General features: G+C 50.6%; 1 protein-coding gene across 2 annotated transcripts in view; it reads left to right on the plus strand.

The window, feature by feature from the left end:
* The first annotated feature begins 6,315 nt into the window (after positions 1–6,315).
* The window catches only part of LOC101945509 (ceramide synthase 2-like), a 121,667-nt gene continuing 108,558 nt past the window's right edge, over positions 6,316–19,424 (plus strand). The window contains exon 1 of one of the 2 annotated variants that reach the window (XM_065578340.1): positions 6,316–6,686. In XM_065578340.1, coding sequence (XP_065434412.1) covers positions 6,331–6,686 — 356 coding nt within the window. In that variant the 5' untranslated portion in view covers positions 6,316–6,330. The remainder of the gene's footprint in view (positions 6,687–19,424) is intronic. The other variant, XM_065578341.1, reaches the window with a different exon arrangement.

Consider the following 19,424-nt stretch of genomic DNA (forward strand, 5'->3'; position numbering starts at 1 on the left):
GGAAGAGAGGGAGGCAAAGCTGGAGTCCATCACAGTTTGTCTGGTTCATCATGGCACTGGTTTGACCAGGATGGACTGTGTTTTAACTGTGGCCCAAGGCTGTTCAGATTCTGTAGCCAGGTGACTCATTAATGGTTACTTTGTTTTGGAAAGGCTACCTGTGTCACTGCTAATACGCACTGAGAGCATTGCGCCCTGAAGGGGCACAATACAAGTCTCCCGCGGGACTCTGGCATGGCTGGATTTGCTGCAGGAAGTCACAGAGAGACTGGTGCCAAAGGCCCATTCGTGCAGTCTTGAAGGCCACCGGCCTGCCCTTGTGGAACGGTGTGGGTCCTTGGGGCCCAGCACACTAAAATGGTCACTCCCAGGAGTCTGGTTATAGTCTAGGGCATAGACCAGACCCTGTAACTTCCTGACACTCACATCAGACCTCTTCAGCTGAGACAGTCACAATGAGCTGAAAAATACCAGTGGGTGAGTTCTGCAGTAAAGAACTCATTCGACTAAAACTGATGCCATTGCTCCAAGGTATTCATAGTCCTTTTGTTCACTGTCCATGAACATTCAGATGAGCAGACTTTTGTTTACTGAAGGCCTGATCCAAATCCCAGCAAACTCAATAGAAGTCTTTCTGGTGACTTCAATATGCTTTGGAACAGACTCAGAAATGTTATAGAACAGACTCAGAAAGCAAAAGTGCCATACATATACATGCAGATGCTACAAGCCAGGTCCTAGGCTGTGTTCTGTCTGCTTTGTGCAAAGTAGCCCTAAACTAGATGTAGCCAGCCATAGCAGGATCACCCCCCCTCCCCCCCCAATGAAGGGGATCTTTGGGTGCAGCTGGGTCATGGCTCCTTTGCCATCTCTCCCATTCCTAACTGACAGTGAACATGACAGCCTCTATTATAACTAGGCTTGGATTCGATTTTTAGCAGTAAGTGTTGCTAAACATTGATTTCACTGTACACACACAAACTGATCAAAAAATATTTCCATCAATAATTGAAATTTACAGATAGGCAAAGTAAAGCCATGTCTACACTACAGAGTTAAGTTGACAATCATAAGACACTTTAATTACATCAGTCATGAACATCCACACAAGGCTCCTGGCATCAGCGGAGCATGTCCGCAGTCAGTGCTCTTGCTTAGACAGACTGAGTGTTGCATCGTGGAGAGCTATCCCACTGTTCAACTCGCCACCCTCTGCCACTGGGAGCTCTGGGAATGGATCAGGGTGCTCGGGGGCCTGCTCACCATCCCATGATGCAGTTGTAAGCAGAGTCAGAATGGGCTCTACCCTGACATCTGGTGGTGAGCTGTGGAAAAGGACTTCAGGAGCTGATCTCGTTTGCATGGGCCCACCCACCCTGCCTAGCATGATGGACTGCTTGCCCAAATGGTCACTTTGGCTGCTGTGGGATCCCCAGTCTCTTTGTTATTGGGGCAGGAGTGATAAAGGCTTGTTATCCTGGTTATGTGAATCAAGGACAGTAGAACTACTTGGCATTTTATGACGGAGGGACTCGCTCTCAACTAAGTAGCACTCACTAGGCAAGGGACATGGGTTCCAAAACCCAAAAGGGGAGGGGATGACAGGTATGTGTATTCAGTAGGTTGGGTTCTAGTTGGAGGCCCCTAAAAACCACTTTGACTTCTCTTTCTGTGGTGTAATAACAGAGCTAATTTTATTACATGCTGCAGAACTGAAATTACTGATACCTAGATCTAAGTATTAGACCTATTTTGGGCTAGTGGTGTACCAGCACTGAGGCTCCCCTACTACTAGCTGAAATCACTGAGAGCTGTGTGCGGGAGGGCTGAAGATATTTTGGTGAGTAGCTAGCAGGATGGTTGGTGGAGAGCAGTAGCTAGTGGGGAGGAGTAGTTAGCAGGATGGTTGGTGGAGGGGAGCGGCTTGTGGTGAAGACTGCAGCAGAACCCCATGGGAGGTGTGGCAATCGGTCATCTACATGAGCAGCAGAACACGTAAGGTGCCCTATACCTTCCCCCCTTCTGCCCGGGCTGGGAGGTAAACCCTGCTGATGAACTTCTGAACTTTGGGGGGGCTGCACTGACCAAGGACAGAAACTGTGGGAGGGGTGACTTTTGGGTTGCTGGACTCAAGAACCAAAGGGAAAGGACACGACCCAATCTGCTTGGGAATGGGTCTTCTGGTTCATGGTTTATGTTTATGAACCCTAGTTGTGGTGTTTTCCCAATTTAATGCTGAGTTGTTTACCTCATGTTATTAAAGATTTGTGCTACACCGAGACTCTGTGCTTGCCAGAGGGGAAGTATTGCCTCTTTGAGGCGCCCAGGGGTGTGTGTGTAATTTTCCCAGGTCACTGGGTGGGGGCTTGAGCTGGTTTCGTATTGTATTGTTGAAAGGGAACCCCTATGTACTGAACCCGGCCCTTGCTGCGGTCAACTCAGCCTGGCAGAAGGGTTACACAGTCCTTTCCATCCCATCATTCCATGGGCTTCCAACTTTGCTTCACACTGTTTATCAACAGCCTTTGTTAACTGTGTGCCCACCATCTCTGCCTGAAAGCACGGATCCTGAACTGCTGAGAAGTCTGGTGATGAGCATTATGAACACAACGCAGCTGGTCCTGCAGTATTTCATGAGCTGTGAATCAGAAAGTGAATCAGTCGTGCCGGCCCTGCTGTGTGCTATGGAAAGAAATAATTCAAGATTGCTGTTGGCATTCAAGGAGCAACTGTATACAGTGGACCGCTGGTACTGGGCTTGGGAAACAAGCACTGAGTGGTGGGATTGCATCATGATGTATGTATGGGATGACGAGCAGTAGCTGCAGAACTTTTGGATGTGCAATGCCACCTTCCTGGAACTGTGTGTGGAGCTCGGCCCAGCACTGCGGTGCAAGGACACCAGAATGAGAGCTGCCCTCACTGTGGAAAAGCAAGTGCTGATCGCTGTGTGGAAACTGGCTATTCCAGACTGCTACTGGTCAGCTGCAAATCACTTTGGAGTTGGAAAGCCTACCATGTGGGCTGCAGTGATGCAAGTGTGGAGGGCCATTAATTGCCTCCTGCTATGAAGGACTGTGACTCTTGGGAATGGCCAGGAAATACTTGATGGCTTTGAGGCAATGGGATTCCCTAATTGCGGTGGGGCAATAGATGTAATGCATATCCCAATTTTGTCCCCAGACCATCTTGCGATGGAGTACATCAACTAGAAGGACTACTTCTCCATGGTCTTGCAGGCGCTGGTGGATCACTAGGGCTATTTCACCGATATCAATGGGGGTGGTCAGGAAAGGTGCATCTTTAGGAACACTGGACTGTACAGAAAGCAAACAGGAGACATGGTAATGAGGAACAGTCTCTCGGTTACGGTTCTCACAGCTGCGTGTAACTCCAGATTTAATTGTGAAACGAGTCCCTAGAGATGGAGTTCACGGGGTACTGCAAGGGACCAGGAACATGCAAGGAAAGTGATGAGGGAGTTTGGAGAGGGCATGGAACGGAATTCTGTATTGTTTGCAGCGTAATGAGGGACTTAAGCATCTCTGTCTGGCCCTCCAGGAACTTTATCATCTGCTCCTGTCTCTGTGTCCTTTCCAGGCTATCCAGCCTGAGTCTTTCATTGATTGTCTCCCTCCATGCTCATTTCACTATGTGCTGCATCTGTTGATTGCAGCACTTCTCGAAGCATATCCTTCTTACTCCTCCTGGTTCTCTGCCTTATCTGACGGAGGTGCTCTGCCAGTGTGGAGGAGTGGGTCCTCAAGGGCACATCTGCAGAAACAAAAGAAACAATGAACAGAGACAGTATTTGCTCACAGTCTTGAATCACAAAAGTTACCCACACCTCTTTTTCACTCTCTCTTTGCTTGTACAGAGGTTGGCAAGAGTCCGAAATATGGTGAGTTTAGTGTGTGTGGGGGGGAGCGAAGGGGGTTGAAAGAGGGAATGGGCAAGAAGGGACAAAGGTCTGTGCGGTTTGCAAAGAGGGGTTAGGGAGAGTATTCTGAACTTTGGCACCCTTTTCCACAGGCTGGGGTAATCAAACCCGGTATCTCACTCCTGAGGGTAACCCAGGATGCAAGGGTTCATCTCCTACATGTGTGCAGTTTCGAATTGGATCTTGCCTGTGTGCTGCTCTGGTCCCTGCAGAAATAATTGCCGGTTGGTATGATGGGTGGTGGAGGTGGAGGGGAAGGGGGAACAAGACACTCTGCCAATGAACCTTCAGCAGAAGATTGCAGAATACCTACAGGAAAGTTTCTTGGGGATGACTCTGGAGGATTCCCGAGACATCCCAGTGTACATTAGCAAACATTTCCACAAGGCCCCCACTTCGTAGCTGCATAGGCTCATTTGTTAATTTTTATTCCTTATGCCTCCTCTACCATATAACAAAGTACATGAGAGCTCAATTTCCTCTCACCATGCAGTATCAAAGCAAAATACATGCTTACCAGAGCTCATGTTCCCTGCTTCAGGCACACCAGAGCCTCCGGAGTCAAAAAGAGGTCCCGACTTGCTGTGCCACTGGATGATCCTCTCGAATGTCCCACATTCTCCCCCAATTCCACTTCCTCATTTAACACTTCATCCTTGGGGTTGACTCTGCTGGCCACTGCCTCCAGTCCCCCCAGAGTATCCATGGGGCTTATGGAAGATGAAGTGGGGTCACCACCAAGGATGGTGTACAGCTCCTTAGAGAAACAGCATGTCTTTGGTGCCACACCTGAGTGATGGTTGGCCTCCCATGCCTTCTGGTACGCCTGCCTCGGCTCCTTGATCTTAGCATGGCATTGCTGCATGTCCCTTTCATGCCCCTTCTCCTGCGTCCCACTACCAATCAGCCCATAGGTATCAAAGTTCCTATGGCTGGAGCGAAGCTGTGACTGCACAGCCTCCTCTCCTCACAGACCCAGCAGATTCAACAGCTTCGGTGTACACCACACAGGAGCGTGTCTACTGCGGAAAGCTGGGAAGATGCTGTGTGATCTGTCCACACCAAGCAAATAGGAAGAAGAATTTCAAAATTTCCCAGGCCTTTAAACAAGCGAGAGGTGCATGCCTGTGTGTCGTCAGGCATAGGTGCCGACTCCGTGGGCGCTCCAGGGCTGGAGCACCCACACAGGGCCGGCTCCAGGCACCAGCTGAGCAAGCAGGTGCTTGGGGCGGCCAAGGGGAAGGGGTGGCATGTCGGGCTCTTCGGCAGCAATTTGGTGGAGGGTCCCTGTCCCTCTCGGAGGGAAGGACCTGCCGCCGAATTGCCGCCAAAGAAGAAAGTGGCGCGGCGGAGCTGCCGCCGATTGCGATCGCGGCATTTTTTTTCCCCGCCGCTTGGGGCAGCAAAAACCCTGGAGCCGGCCCTGCACTGATGGGGAAAAAATGATGGGTGCTGAGCAGACCCTGCAGATCTGCATCTCCCCCTCCCTCCCTGCGCCTCCTGCCCACCACGAAACAGCTGTTTCATGGCGTGCAGGAGGCTGGGAGGTAGGAGGGAAGAACGAGGATGCGGCGCGCTCGGGGGATGGGGAGGAACTGGGCAGAAAGAGGCAGGGCAGGGGTGGAGCCTGTTGGAAGGGGTGGAGAGGGGGCAGGGCCTGGGTCAGAAGCGGGTTTCGAGCACCCTCCGGCACTTTGGAAAGTCAGTGCCTGTATTGAGGGCGGTCATGATGGGCATTCTGGGACACCTCCTGGAGGCCATTTAGGGCAACCTAAGCAAAGGCACTGTGCTACGCTGACACTGTGTCAATCTAACTTTGTCAGCGTAGCCGGAGAGTCAATCGTCGGGAGGAGCATTGCGGTGTGCACACCCCCACGGTTCTGGCAATGAAAGCCGACTTTTGTCAACAAAACAGCGGTGTAGACAGGGCCTCAGAAGAATGGAGCTTGAGAACTAGAGTTTCATTTAAGGATATTTACTTTGCATATTTTGACATGTGATGTTGACTATTTGTGTTTTAACGATTATAAACTTTCATTTTTTGAATCTGAACATCTACTGTTGTTAAATAATTATTGTTTGCCCCCCTCATAATGGATAAAATTGGAAAAATGCTTTAAAAACACTGATATTATCCATTGAAATAATAAAAAATAAAAATGAAATTCTGCCACACCAAGTTATAACCCAGAGTTAGACGTAACGCAGGGCCTGATGAATGGATGGGGGAAATGGGTGACTTCCGGACACGGGTTCCGCGCCAGCAGCATCCAGGCGTGTGATCGCTTTCCGAAGACTACGTGCTCATCTTTATGCTTCTTGTCATTTGCATATTAGAAGATGACTATAGATATTTTCATTACAAGATTGTTTTGGAATGACTCCAATGGATGTGTGGGAAGGAACTTCGGAGACCAGGCGAAAGTGGGACTGGTGGCTTTAGAAAAGTACAAGAGAGGAGAAGGGGAGAACCGTGGGATGGGAAACAGAGAAGGAAAGATCAGAGGCAGCAGGAGACAAAGGCTGTTCAGTCGGGGGGAGGCGAGTCAGACCCATGCAGACAGCTGGGCTCTGCGTCTCTGCTGCCCTGCACCTCGTGTCATCAGCTTCCCGCTGCCCGGCAGCGCACAGGGCCCGCCTGGCTCCGCCCGCCCGCCCGCTCCGCCCCCGCCGTCCCCCTGCCTGCCCCGGGCGCGCCGAGCCGGGCAAGCCGGAGCCGCGGGCGGTGGGGCTCAGCGGGGAGCAGGTAAGAGCCGCCCCAGCGGGGGGGAGGGGGGTGGCGAGAAGGGGGGCAGTGTCCGGGGGGGGGGGGGGTGTAGAGAGAAGGGGGTCTGGGAGGGGCAGTGTCCCGGGGGGGGGTAGGGAGAAGGGGGCTGGGAGGGGCAGTGTCTGGGGGGGTAGAGAGAAGGGGGTCTCGGAGGGGCAGTGTCCCGGGGGGGGGTAGAGAGAAGGGGGTCTGGGAGGGGCAGTGTCCCTGGGGGGGGGTAGGGAGAAGGGGGTCTGGGAGGGGCAGTGTCCCGGGAGGGGGGGGGGGTAGGGAGAAGGGGGTCTGGGAGGGGCAGTGTCCCGGGAGGGGGGGGGGTAGGGAGAAGGGGGTCTGGGAGGGGCAGTGTCCCGGGAGGGGGGGGGGTAGGGAGAAGGGGTCTGGGAGGGGCAGTGTCCCGGGAGGGGGGGGGTAGGGAGAAGGGGTCTGGGAGGGGCAGTGTCCCGGGGGGGGGGGGTAGGGAGAAGGGGTCTGGGAGGGGCAGTGTCCTGGGGGGGGGGTGTAGAGAGAAGGGGGTCTGGAGGAGCAGTGTCTGGGGGGGTAGGAGAAGGGGGGCTGGGAGGGGCAGTGTCCCGGCGGGGGAGAGAAACGGGGGAGAGTTGGAGCTGGTTATGCCCTGGCGAGTTGGTGCATGAGCTTTGTTGGCAATGTCTGGCTGGGGGCAGCTCTGAGACCAAGGGGAGGGGCTCAGGGCTAGCGGTGCCCAGAGGGGATGGGGCGAGGCTCATGTTTGACAATACATACAGGAGAACGGGAGGGGGGGCCCTCAGGGTTGTGATGCCAGGGAGGAGTTAATGGAGGCTGGCAGGTTCTGGGGGCGATGGGCTGGGGCGTGGTTGACAGTGCTGGGAGGCAGTAGCGGCTCATGGCTGGCAGTGCTTATAAAAACAGACAAAATAACAGAAGTGTCACAGCACAGTAATACTGAAAAATTGCTGACTTTCTCATTTATGCCATATAATTAACATCACTTGAAATATAAATATTGCTTATACGTTCTATATATTTATATACTTACACTGAAAGGTAAGTACAAGCCATTGTATGAAATGTTAGTTTGTACTGACTTTGCTGGTGCTTTTTATGTATCCTGCTGTAAAACTAGGCAAATCTCTAGATGAGTTGATGTACCCCCTGGAAGATCTCTGCACACCTCCAGGGGTACATGTATTCCTGGCTGAGAACCACTTCCTTAGCCCACTCCTGGGTCCATTTGAAAACCCCAAACCACTTGTGCTTTAATACCTCCCCCCACTGCAAATGGTTCTGTCCTCCTGCGGGGGTAAATGAGGCCTTGTCTACAGAAAAGAGTTGATGTTAAAGCAAAGTCGGTACTTTCCCGAGGTGTCAGCAGGGCACATACAGGCAGGCAGAGTGCTATGCATTAGTGCACTTTACAAATCACGCCCCTCCAGTAGGGCAGAAAATCTTAAAAATGTGACTTGAGTGTCACTGATGCAATGTCTGCCTGAGGCTGCAAAGAGCTTGAGACAATCGCCCTGAGAGGCAGAGTTGCCCATGTATCTCAATGACCCACTGCTTGGGGGTGCTCTGCCAACCCCTCCCCAGTGGAGATCTCTGTGTGTGGCAGGAGGGGAAGAGCACAGTGGGTCAGAACTGGAGGGCTCCCCTTGTTGTTGACTCAGCCTCTACAGGGGAAAAGAGGACCCCTGTCGCTTCCACCCTCCCCCCGCCCCCCGTACCTAGGGAAAAAGGCCTCAAGCTTGTCTGGGATAAGAGGGGGGCCATCCTGGTGCTCCCACTGCTTTGCTGCTACTCCTGCCTCTCTGGGAGGAGAGAGGGTCAGCCTCTATTTGCATGGGGGCAGGGTCATGGCGGGGCCCATGTGACGGGGTGTGCTAGGGTTCTGGTTTACCTTTATCCAGATCTGGGTGCACCTAAAGGTACAGGCTGCCTTTCTCCTGCCCTGCAGAGGTGACTGCACATTCCTGTGGCTTTTCTAGACTTCCTTAACTGGGAGAACTCCCTCATATGAGTTAAAGACCCATGCTCCAGAGATCCCCCCCAAGACCTGAAGTACCTCGTCCTCCTCCTGGCCATGTGACCCACAGAGTCTGACCCATTGACTCTGGTCAGCCTGCCTGAGCAAGCCCACCATCTACAAACCTGGAGCCCTTGGAACTCTGGATGGGGTCAAAGTGAGCAAAAAAAGGTGGAGCATCTCATGCTCCATTCCCTTGATCATGGCATGTACATACTTACCTGGGAAGGAGATTTCTGATTGTGGAGGGCTCTTTAATCTCACAGAATGAGAGCCAGTGCTGGAAGATGAAGTTAGCCAGATGTAAATCAAGACTGGATGTCTCTTTCTAAAAGAGCTGTTCTAGTACAACCAGAAATTATGGGCTCAGTGGGGCAATCATTGGGTGAGGTTGTATGACCCACGTTATGCAGGACGTCGGAGTAGGTGATAGGTCACTGTGGGGGAAAAAGTCATGGATTGTGTGACTTTTCCCACTTGTCTGTGACTTTTCCTTTTGTGTCCATGACTTGCTCCACAGCAGCGTCTCCTGGGACTCATGGCTGGGCCCGGCTCCCCATGCTAAACATTGTGACCAGGTGCATGGGGTTGTAACGCCGCTCAGGTTTGGCCCAACTGCCCCTCAGTCATGGTGGAGGGCAGGGGCCAAACCTGAATGATTCTGTGTAGTCTGCCCTAGCCACCTGTGCAATACAAAGGCAGCTGGTGATTCTCCTGCCACCACCAGAAGCTGAGAGAACACATCCAATCCAAGAGGAGCCCATTGGCTCATTTGTAATTGTCAGGAAAGTCAACCCAACAGAAGGAAACCCCTTAAAGCTGCTGTCACAGGGCCTTGTGTGACCTGCTGTTCAGTGGAAGATGATGGACACTATGGGTATGTCAACACTGCAAAGAAGGACCTGTGGCACTGGTCAGTTGACTCCATCTGCAGGGCTAAAAGGAGCAGTGTAGATGTTCAGGCTCAGGCTGGAGCCCAGGCTCTGAAACCTGATGAGTGGGGAAGGCCTTGGAGCCCGGTTCCAGCCCAAGTCTGAACAGTCCCGCAGCCCAAGTCAATTGACCCAGGCTCTGAGATTCAGTAACATGGGGTTCTTTGCATATAGACATACCCCATGGGGCCTTTCCTGGGAGTGCTGCATTGTCCAGAGCTGGAGCAGAAACTGGGAAAGTGGCACGGTGTGTCTGAAACTCGGCTGAAAGGGAGATGCCTCTCCTTTGCCCAGAAGGTCTGGATGTCAGTCCTGCTGAGCAGTCAGCACCGGTAGTGGCTGGGCAGTGCCAGGGCACACCAGGTATTACGGATTGATGAGGTTCTGCCTAAAGGGTGGGTTCCTTACCCTGAGTCAGGGTTTCAACCTTTTTCCATTTGCAGACCCCTAAAAACTTTTGAATGGAGGTGTGGACTCCTTTGGAAATCTTAGACATAGTCTGCGGACCACAGGTTGAAAACCACTGCCCTCAGTAATCCTGATCTCCTGGGGCAGAACAATACTGAGGAGGTAAAGTAGGGGGAGATTTCTAGGTCTGCAGCCAGCATGGTCACTCCCAAGTAGGAAGGCGCTCCTGTGAATGCAGTATCCAGCTGCTCCAAGGGCCTTGGGCTCTAACCCACTCTGCCGTGGCTAGAGGCAGGACAAATCCACCTAAGCAGGGTTTAATTGCTGTGTGGTTTCTGCAGTCCCTCCCTCTGTCAAAGCAAGGAGACTGAGATCTGATGAAGATTAATTCCCCTCCTTGAGTTCTGCAGTGGGTGTCAGAGGAGCTACCGCTGTACTGCAGCTCCAGACAGTGATAGGGCTCTTCCTTCACAAATCACTCTAGCCAGAGGCGGAAATGAGGGGAGGCCTAGTGTATTGGCCTAGAAGCCAAATGGAAACTCTTGAGGGCTGGGTAAGTTCTCTATTTGCAGTCCCCACAGCAGCTAGGGAACACTGTCTCTTAAGGGTAAAGCCCTTAAGCCTCTTTGTGGGTACACAGCTGAGCCACATAGACAGCTTCACAAGATTTAAATGATGGCTTACAAAGTGGATTTTCTGGCAGAAACACATCTAAGCATAGCCTGCTTCTGCAATTGCAGGCTTCCCAGCTACAGGAAATTGCTACAGCTGTCTTGCCAAGGCCACATTATCAGTGGAGGGTAATGGTGTGTGCCCAGGCTTTTTAACTATGATCATGAGGACAGTTGTTTATTTCATACGGTCTTTCTGAGTGAAAAGCTTATTTGCATAGATGATAGCTGGTGTGAAGAAGGGTTAGAGGTCTCAGGACCAAATATCACAGCCCCATGCCAGCTATTAAGGGCAGTGGAGCTTCTTAGAAATATTGTAATGTCATTCTTGTTGATGAGAATCTCTGTGAATCCCAGATGCCACGTCTTTGATCCTAACAGTTCTTGGGCCCAAAAGGGAATTCATAGCAAACGTGTCAGGAGGGGCTGTTTGTCGTGTCTGTCACCTCATGGTATTTAACAAGGCTGCTGGGCTTTGGGGTGGTTTGGCCTTTCCTATGGCCATACTCTGTTACAGAGACATTCATAAGTTCTCACTGGATGTAAGGAAAAAGGCAAACAACTGAGGAGCGAATTTGTGCCTGTGGCAGGCTGTGTGGTTAGAGCTAATGCCACAGATGAGGAACTTAAGGATTTCAGAGCTACCCTTTCTTGTCTGATCTGCCTGTTGGAGAGAGTATAGATAGATGCATTGAAGCCAGGCAGTTGCACATCTTTGCTGACCAGAGCATAATGTGGTTGTGGAACTCATCAGAGTAAATGTCACTGTAGAGCTGTTCACAGTCTGCAGAGCTCTAAACAGGTTAAGAGCCCTCGGGGCCCCATGTGCAGGTTGTGTCAAGTAGCACTGTAGAGAGAAGCAAGGCAGAGTATGTGGCCTGGCTGGCCATAAAAACCTGGACATTTTGACAGCTGGAAACTCTGACAACTCAGCAAATCCTAGGGTCAGAGAAGCCTGAAGGAAGAGCATGTGTTTGGACCCAGAGCAATCTCTGGAGCTGTCTCATTGGAGGGTTCTTTGCCGGCCCACCGAGTCATAAGACAGATTCTCCCTGAGAGCTCCATGCAGAGTTGCAGCAGGGGAAGCTGCACTCTCCATTCCCTGGACAGGGTCATCATTTCTTTGTCTGTTTTTCCCCTTCACGTTCCTCCAGAAAGTACTGGTACAGGAAGTAGTGGTCAGGCTGGGAGGATGATTCTTGACCCTCTCCTGCCATCTGTCTAAACTGTGGTTTTGCTCTGTTCCTGATTGTTTACCAGGACCATGGGGAAGTCTGAGATCAGAAGAGGTACTATACAGCCAAGGATCTGCTGGTGCTTGCATGTCTGCTGATGGAGCATGCATGTTAAAGCAGAATTTCATGAACATGCTGCCAAACTCCTGCTTTAAAGTGGAAAATCAGTTGTTATTTCAGAAGTTGTTATTGCTTATTATTTAGTGCCCAAGCTGTGCTAAACACCTTTGAAAACAGACAGAAGAGATGATCCCTCCCCTGAGTACCTTGCAAACTGATTTGGACATAATGTGACAAGGGAGGAACAGACAGCAGCGGGGCAGTTGGGTAGGAAAGGGAGTGGTGGGGATATGATATCAGGGAGAGCGCACACTCAGGGAAGGCTAGCATGTGGCAGCACAGAAAAGTATGTTTTGTTGAGGGGTGAGTAGACGTTTTATTTGGCTGGTTTCTTGTAGGCCTTGTGGCGGAAGTGGAGGAACTTGAGTGAGGAACATCTGGGGCCTTGTTGATCAGCTCAGAGAGGTCACTCCATGTGTAGTGGGTGGGCTGGGAGAAAGTGCTACCATGTATGTAGGAGAAGCAGATGAATGGAGATCTACGGTGGCACTGAGAGCAGAGCGAGTGGGAGGGCAGTATGAAAGGAGATGGGGTTAGCTAAATATGGGGGTCAGAGTTGTGGGAAACCTTGAGAGTGAGGACAGAAAACTTACACCTGAGGTAGTGGAGAAGGAGGGGGTCAATAGAGCAGTTCAGAGGAGTGACCTGACCAGAGAGTAGGCAAGGAATATTGTCTTGGCAACAGTACTGTGAATGGGTGGAAAGGAGGGTGCATGTTGGCGGTGTTGGGGTGAGAAGGTAACAATAACCAAGGTAAGAGATTGGGGAGCCTGCAGAACAGTGTTAGCTGGCTGGACACGCACAGAAGGTTGAATCATTTTTAATAGTGAGGGTAATTAACCGTTGGAACAATTTACCAACAGTCATGGTGGATTCTCCATCATTGGCAATTTTTAAAACAAGACTGGATGCTTTTTTAAAAGATCTGTGGTAGTTCAAGAGGAATTATTGGGGAGAAGTTCTCTGGCCTGTGTAATAGAAGAGATCCGACTAGATGATCACAAGGGTCCCCTCTGGCCTTGAAATCTCTAAATCATGGAGATGCGGTGAATGAAGTGGCAGGATCTGGTCACAGCCTGGATAAGGGGAATGAAGGAGAGAGAGGGGTCAGGGTGACTCTTAGGTTATAGGCTTGATGGACAGGGGAATAGCAGTGGGGTTCATAGGAACAGAGAATGATGGGGCAGGCATAGGAGAGAAGATCAGTTTGTTTTTGGCCATGTTATGTTGATGGTGAGATATCGAGAAGGAGACATCAGAGGGCAGGACAAGATTTGGAAATGAATGAAGGGAGGCTGTAGGGGAGAGGTTGATCGGTGATCTTGCATTCCCTGATATGAGTGATTTCACAGAGGGATGCACTCTAGGATAGCTTCATTGGACCACAAAGTACCAATATCGTTTAACAGAGAGGAAAAAGCATGTGTTATCTGCTGTGTGCTGAATGCCCACTGCAGCATGGTTTGCAGAATGTCCTGCACACAAATCTGTCTTCATCATGTTGCATTCACATCTGCCATCAAGCAGAGAGGGGGATTGTTTAGTGCGGCCCAGGAAGGTGAAACAGGAAGTTAGGAAAGGAAAATTAGGCTGAAGATCTGCATACGTTTCCACAGTGATCTGACTCATTCAGCTGCAGATTAATCTCCGAAGGGAAGTGATGGAAGCCTTATAGCTTGAGACTTCTAAAGCTGTACCGGACAAGGCACTAAAACACCTACAATGAAATGGCACAAAATTTGATTAATGCAAGTTGAGGTTACCAGGTGATAGCTCTTACCCTTCCAGAACGTCAGTTTGGCAAAACTCAAACTTCTGATACCAGGAAATACAGAGTTAAGGTAAATGGTCACACCACTTTAACTCTGCCCTTCCTGAGCAATGCCCAGAACCCCTGTACTCACATTCCTTTTCACTGTAATGGACCTGCACCTGCCCTGTGCTCAAGCCCTGAGCCTACTCCCCCAAAAGAATACCATGCTTTAAAATTTAACAGCTACTTCATTCTGTTTACAGTCTCTTCACACCTGCACCCAGGATACCACCTAACCCTATACTTTCCCCTACCCATCATCAAACCCACAGCTTGCTCTCCTATCCCACCTCACTACTGACAATACCCCAGCACCCTGCTACTGACAAAATCTATGCAATTCTGTATTGAAACAGGCACTGAAGACCCCACTGCCCTGCTACTGACAAAGTTCTTTATTGAAACAGATATTGTCAATAGTGAGGTGGGCCTTCACTGGGATTCCTGCCCCTGCTTCAGCCAGGCTTCCTCAGCCATGCCCAGGTCCACCCAGTCCACCCCTCCTTCAAACCGGGCCTCTCCCCACACACTTAGGCTAGTCCCGCCTCCCTGCTGGGGTTACTTTATTTATTTTCTGAATTTCTGATGTTTAAAATTGCAGTACTTTCGGCCCCCCATCCAGATCCTAGCTCACATGGGGAACAAGGAGAGGGGCTCAGACAGCCCAAAAGGAACAGGGTCCCCTCAGGTTCCAGTACACACACAGAAGGGGAGAATTCAGGGCTGACAGCCCCCCCCACCTTCCTCTGCTACCTTTTATATTCTCCAACCCTTTCTGTCCTCTCCCTGCCCACTCCCCCTTACCTGAGCCCCAACCCCTCTTCCTTCTCCTACTACCCATTCCCATTTATCCCCTTCCCCATTCTACCTCATCTCCCACTGCAGATCCAAACCCCTCTCTCCCTGTCCCCACCTATGCTATCCTCCCGATGAGCATTTGCATGTGTCATTTATTTTCTTTTCAAAAATAGTTTGAGAGCCTTCTTATGTATCCGCTGTACTTGCATTACATTTTTAAAAATACTAAACAACTAAACAAAAACCCAATGCATCTCACCTTGACAGAGGCAGATTTTCCCCAGATGTTTATAATTCAGTCTCAGATTGCTGCCCAGGGTGGGTTTCAAACTTCAAAGTTGCTAGAATCTGTGAACTTAATGAAATGCTGTTTTTTTTCCTGGGGGCAGTATCTCGGGAACCCGGTGCTCAAATGACCCCACATTTGGATCACTAACCCTACTCTATGCTCCCACAAGGCAAAGCAAATGTCAAGCCAATCTGTATAAGCAGGTGGATTTTAGAGTAAGTGCACATGCTTGCACAGATTGTCCTGAATAATCATCCTTTAAATAGGAAGGGCTTCCCAACCTTAGCTGGAGAGCAGAGCTGGTGCTTCGCTCTAATATTTTATGAACCTAGAGGAAGAATGGAGGGTTCTACTCATCCATGAGCAGCATAGCAGGCTCAGAGAGATGTGAAGTGGTCCATTCATCTCAATAAGATGTTCTCAGCTGAAATGTACTAACCAGTGGCGCTGAATACAGCCTGAACCCCTAGCGCTGAGATGTGAGTAGGGGTTCACTTCCTCCCTCCCCAGTGCAGGATAGTTTCTGAATTCTGCCAGTTCTCAGCTCCTCACCCCAGGCTCAGCAGTGTGTTCTTGGTGCAGACTCTGAGCATGCCGGTTCTATGCTTCCCCCAGAGGGGCAGGGCTTCCCCAGATCCTGGCTGACATGGAGGAGGGTGGTAGGGAGATGGGCTCAGACGCCCTTAGAGGAATAAGGCACCCCAGATCTTAGCTCACATGGGGGGGGGGGGTAAAGAAGTGCAACTTAGAGGCAAGTCCCCTAGAACCTGGCTCACATGAAGAGGGGCATGGAGGGGCCTAGATGGGCAGGGGGCCCCAGGTACTGGCGCACACATGGGGGGCTGGGATTGGGGCTCAGATACCCCTAGAGAGGCAAGGCCCCCATGTCCCAGCTCAGGAAGAGGTGTTCAGATTCCCTTTGCAGGGTAGGGCCTGCACACACATGGCGCACACACACAAAGGAAAAATGTGGTGCTGACAGATGCCCATGCCACTCACCCCCATGTCCCCCCCCCTCAGTCCCTCTGGCCTCCTCCATCACCATCTCCATGATCCTCTCTGCAGTCCAAAGTCCTCTCATCCCTATTCCCCCTACTCCTAGAGGCATAGAATGCCCCTCCCTTGTTAGCAAGCATTCACCTCTAATCTTTTTACAAAAATAATTTGATTACAATACCCCCAAATAAAAATAATAAATAATACAAAAGAAACCCGATAGTGACAGATTTCAGCAATATGCCACCTAGCCTTTCCAGATTTTTGCCCAAGGTGGGACTTAACCATCATTGTCTGGGTGAATTGGGCAGCAAAGGCTTACCGCTTATTCCCCTGAGCTCTCCAGCTGCAGTGAACTCTTTCCACCTACAAATCCTTCTAGCCTCACTCTCTGCACATGCTCCCTGTGACCTGTTCGGTGCATGACCCTCACTCAAGAGCCTAACTGGAGAGCCAAACTCGTGCTAATAACATTCTGAATTTTGCTCCTGAAAGGGCTAGCTGGTGCCAGGTACTCTCTGCGGGCAACCTTCAAGTGAGTGAGACTCTTGTGCCTGGATCAGAGTGATGGTTTGTTTGATCTCTAGGTCTGAGCAAAACATCTTTACCGGAATGTCCCTTTAGAAAGCTGTTTATTGCAGGGGTGGAGGGTGTATCTCAGAAACCCCTTGGTCAAATGAGCCCAAATTTGGATCACATCAGATTTCATGGCAATCTGATAAGCGTGCAGATTTTAGAGCATTAAGAGTCGTCATCCTTTAAACAGAAAGGGATTCTCAGCCTTAACTCCTAGTAGAGCTAGTTCTCCACTATTATAGAGAGCAACCCTGCATTGGCTGGGAGGTGAACTGGCTGCTTTAGTGGGTCTTGTCTCTTCTCATTCTTCTGTGATTGTCTGTGCCAAGAGATCCTGTCATAGGGTGTGTTTTGCTTTGCAGGCAGAATTAAATTGAAAATTAAAAAAAAAAAATCCCACTTGTGAAATGACTCTAGTAATTGGTTATTGAGAAAATAAAGTGGCAGATGGTAAGTCTACAGCCATTATCCAAGCACCTGCCTCTGTACTTTCTATCTGTTCCTCCTGGGGTAGCTAGAATCTGGGAATCTGCTTTGCTGATCAGAGCTGCCTCATTAGCCAACCCAATGGAGCTTGTTTTGTGACATCAGTGCTTTGCTAAATCACTTTGTAGCATCCGATCTTTAGCTGCTAGACTGGCATGTCTCTTTATCCTGTGATGACTTGTCAGGGCGTTGGAACTGGCACTCTTTAAAACCAAAGATCTCTGGAGGAATTAAAATCCTAACAGGTATGCATTTCTCAGCTAGAGTTTCACACGTCATAGATGAGCAAGACTCAGGGTATGTCTACACTACGGGATTAATCCGAATTTACAGAATTCGAATGTTGGAAACAAATTGTATAAAGTCGAATGTATGCGGCCACACTAAGCACATTAATTCGGCGGTGTGCGTCCATGTACCGGGGCTAGCGTCGATTTCCGGAGCGTTGCACTGTGGGTAGTTATCCCATAGTTCCCGCAGTCTCCCCCGCCCATTGGAATTCTGGGTTGAGATCCCAGTGCCTGATGGGACAAAAAACATTGTCGCAGGTGGTTCTGGGTACAGCCTCACCCCTCCCTCCATGAAAGCAAAGGCAGACAACCATTTAGCGCCTTTTTTCCTGGGTGAACACTGCAGACTCCATACCACGGCAAGCATGGAGCCCGCTCAGCTCAAGACAGCAGTCATGAACATTGTACACACCTCGCGCATTCTCGTGAAGTTTATGCTGAACCAGGACCAGAAAAACGAGGCGAGGAGGAGGCGGCGACGGCAGTGCAGCGACAAGAGTGATGAGGACATGGACATGGACACAGAATTCTCTCAAACCACGGGCCCCGGTGCTTTGGAGATCATGTTGTTAATGGAGCAGGTTCTATCCGTGGAACGCCGATTCTGGGCCCGGGAAACAAGCACAGACTGGTGGGACTGCATAGTGTTGCAGGTGTGGGACGATTCCCAGTGGCTGCGAAACTTTTGCATGCATAAGGGCACTTTCATGGAACTTTGTGACTTACTGTCCCCTGCCCTGAAGCGCCAGAATACCAAGATGAGAGCAGCCCTCACAGTTGAGAAGCGAGTGGCGATAGCCCTCTGGAAGCTTGCGATGCCAGACAGCTACCGGTCAGTCGGGAATCAATTTGGAGTGGGCAAATCTACTGTGGGGGCTGCTGTGATGCAAGTAGCCAATGCAATCACTGACGTTCTGTTATCAAGGGTAGTGACTCTGGGAAATGTGCAGGTCATAGTGGATGGCTTTGCTGCAATGGTTTCCCTAACTGTGGTAGGGTGATAGATGGAACCCATATCCCTATCTTGGCACCGGACCACCTTGCCAACCAGTTCATAAACCACTAGGGGTACTTCTCAATAGTGCTGCAAGCCCTGGTGGATCACAAGGGATGTTTCACCAACATCAACATGGGATGGCCGGGAAGGGTTCATGATGCTTGCGTCTTCAGGAACACTACTCTGTTTAAACGGCTGCAGCAAGGGACTTACTTCCCGGACCAGAAAATAACCATTGGGGATGTTGAAATGCCAATAGTTATTCTTGGAGACCCAGCCTACCCCTTAATGCCATGGCTCATGAAGCCTCACACAGGCAGCCCGGACAGGAGTCAGGAGCTGTTCAACTACAGGCTGAGCAAGTGCAGAATGTGCATTTGGACGTTTAAAAGGTTGCTGGCGATCGTTACTGACTCGGTCAGACCTCAGCCAAACCAATATTCCCATTGTTATTGCTGCTTGCTGTGTGCTCCATAATCTCTGTGAAAGTAATGGGGAGATCTTTATGGCGGGGTGGGAGGCTGAGGCAAATCGCCTGGCCGCTGATTATGCGCAGCCAGACACCAGGGCGATTAGAAGAGCACACCAGGAAGCGCTGCGCATCAGAGAAGCTTTGAAAACCAGTTTCATGACTGGCCAGGCTACAGTGTGAAATTTCTGTTTGTTTCTCCTTGATGAAAACCCGCCGCCTTTATTGACTCATTCTCTGTAAGGAACCCACCCTCCCCCTTCGATCACAGCTTGCTTTCAAAGGAAATAAAGTCACTATCATTTAAAAATCATTTATTCTTTATTAATTGATTATATAAAGAGGGAGAGAACCCGGGTGGGGTTTGGGAGGAGGATCAGCGGGAAGGAAAAGACCACTAAAAAAAGGTTAAAAAAATGACAGCCTTTTGCTTGGGCTGTCCACTGGGGTGGAATGGGAAGGTGCATGGAGCCTCCCCCCCACGTTCTTACACTCTGGGTGAGGAGGCTATGGAACATGGTGAGGGCGGAGGGGGGTTATACAGGGGCTGTAGCGGCACTCTGTTATCCTGCTGCCATTCCTGAAGCTCCACCAGACGCCGGAGCATGTCTGTTTGCTCACGCAGCAGCCCCAGCGTT

The sequence above is a fragment of the Chrysemys picta genome, chromosome 25 (assembly GCF_011386835.1).
Source record: "Chrysemys picta bellii isolate R12L10 chromosome 25, ASM1138683v2, whole genome shotgun sequence".
Taxonomy (NCBI): Eukaryota; Metazoa; Chordata; order Testudines; family Emydidae; genus Chrysemys; species Chrysemys picta.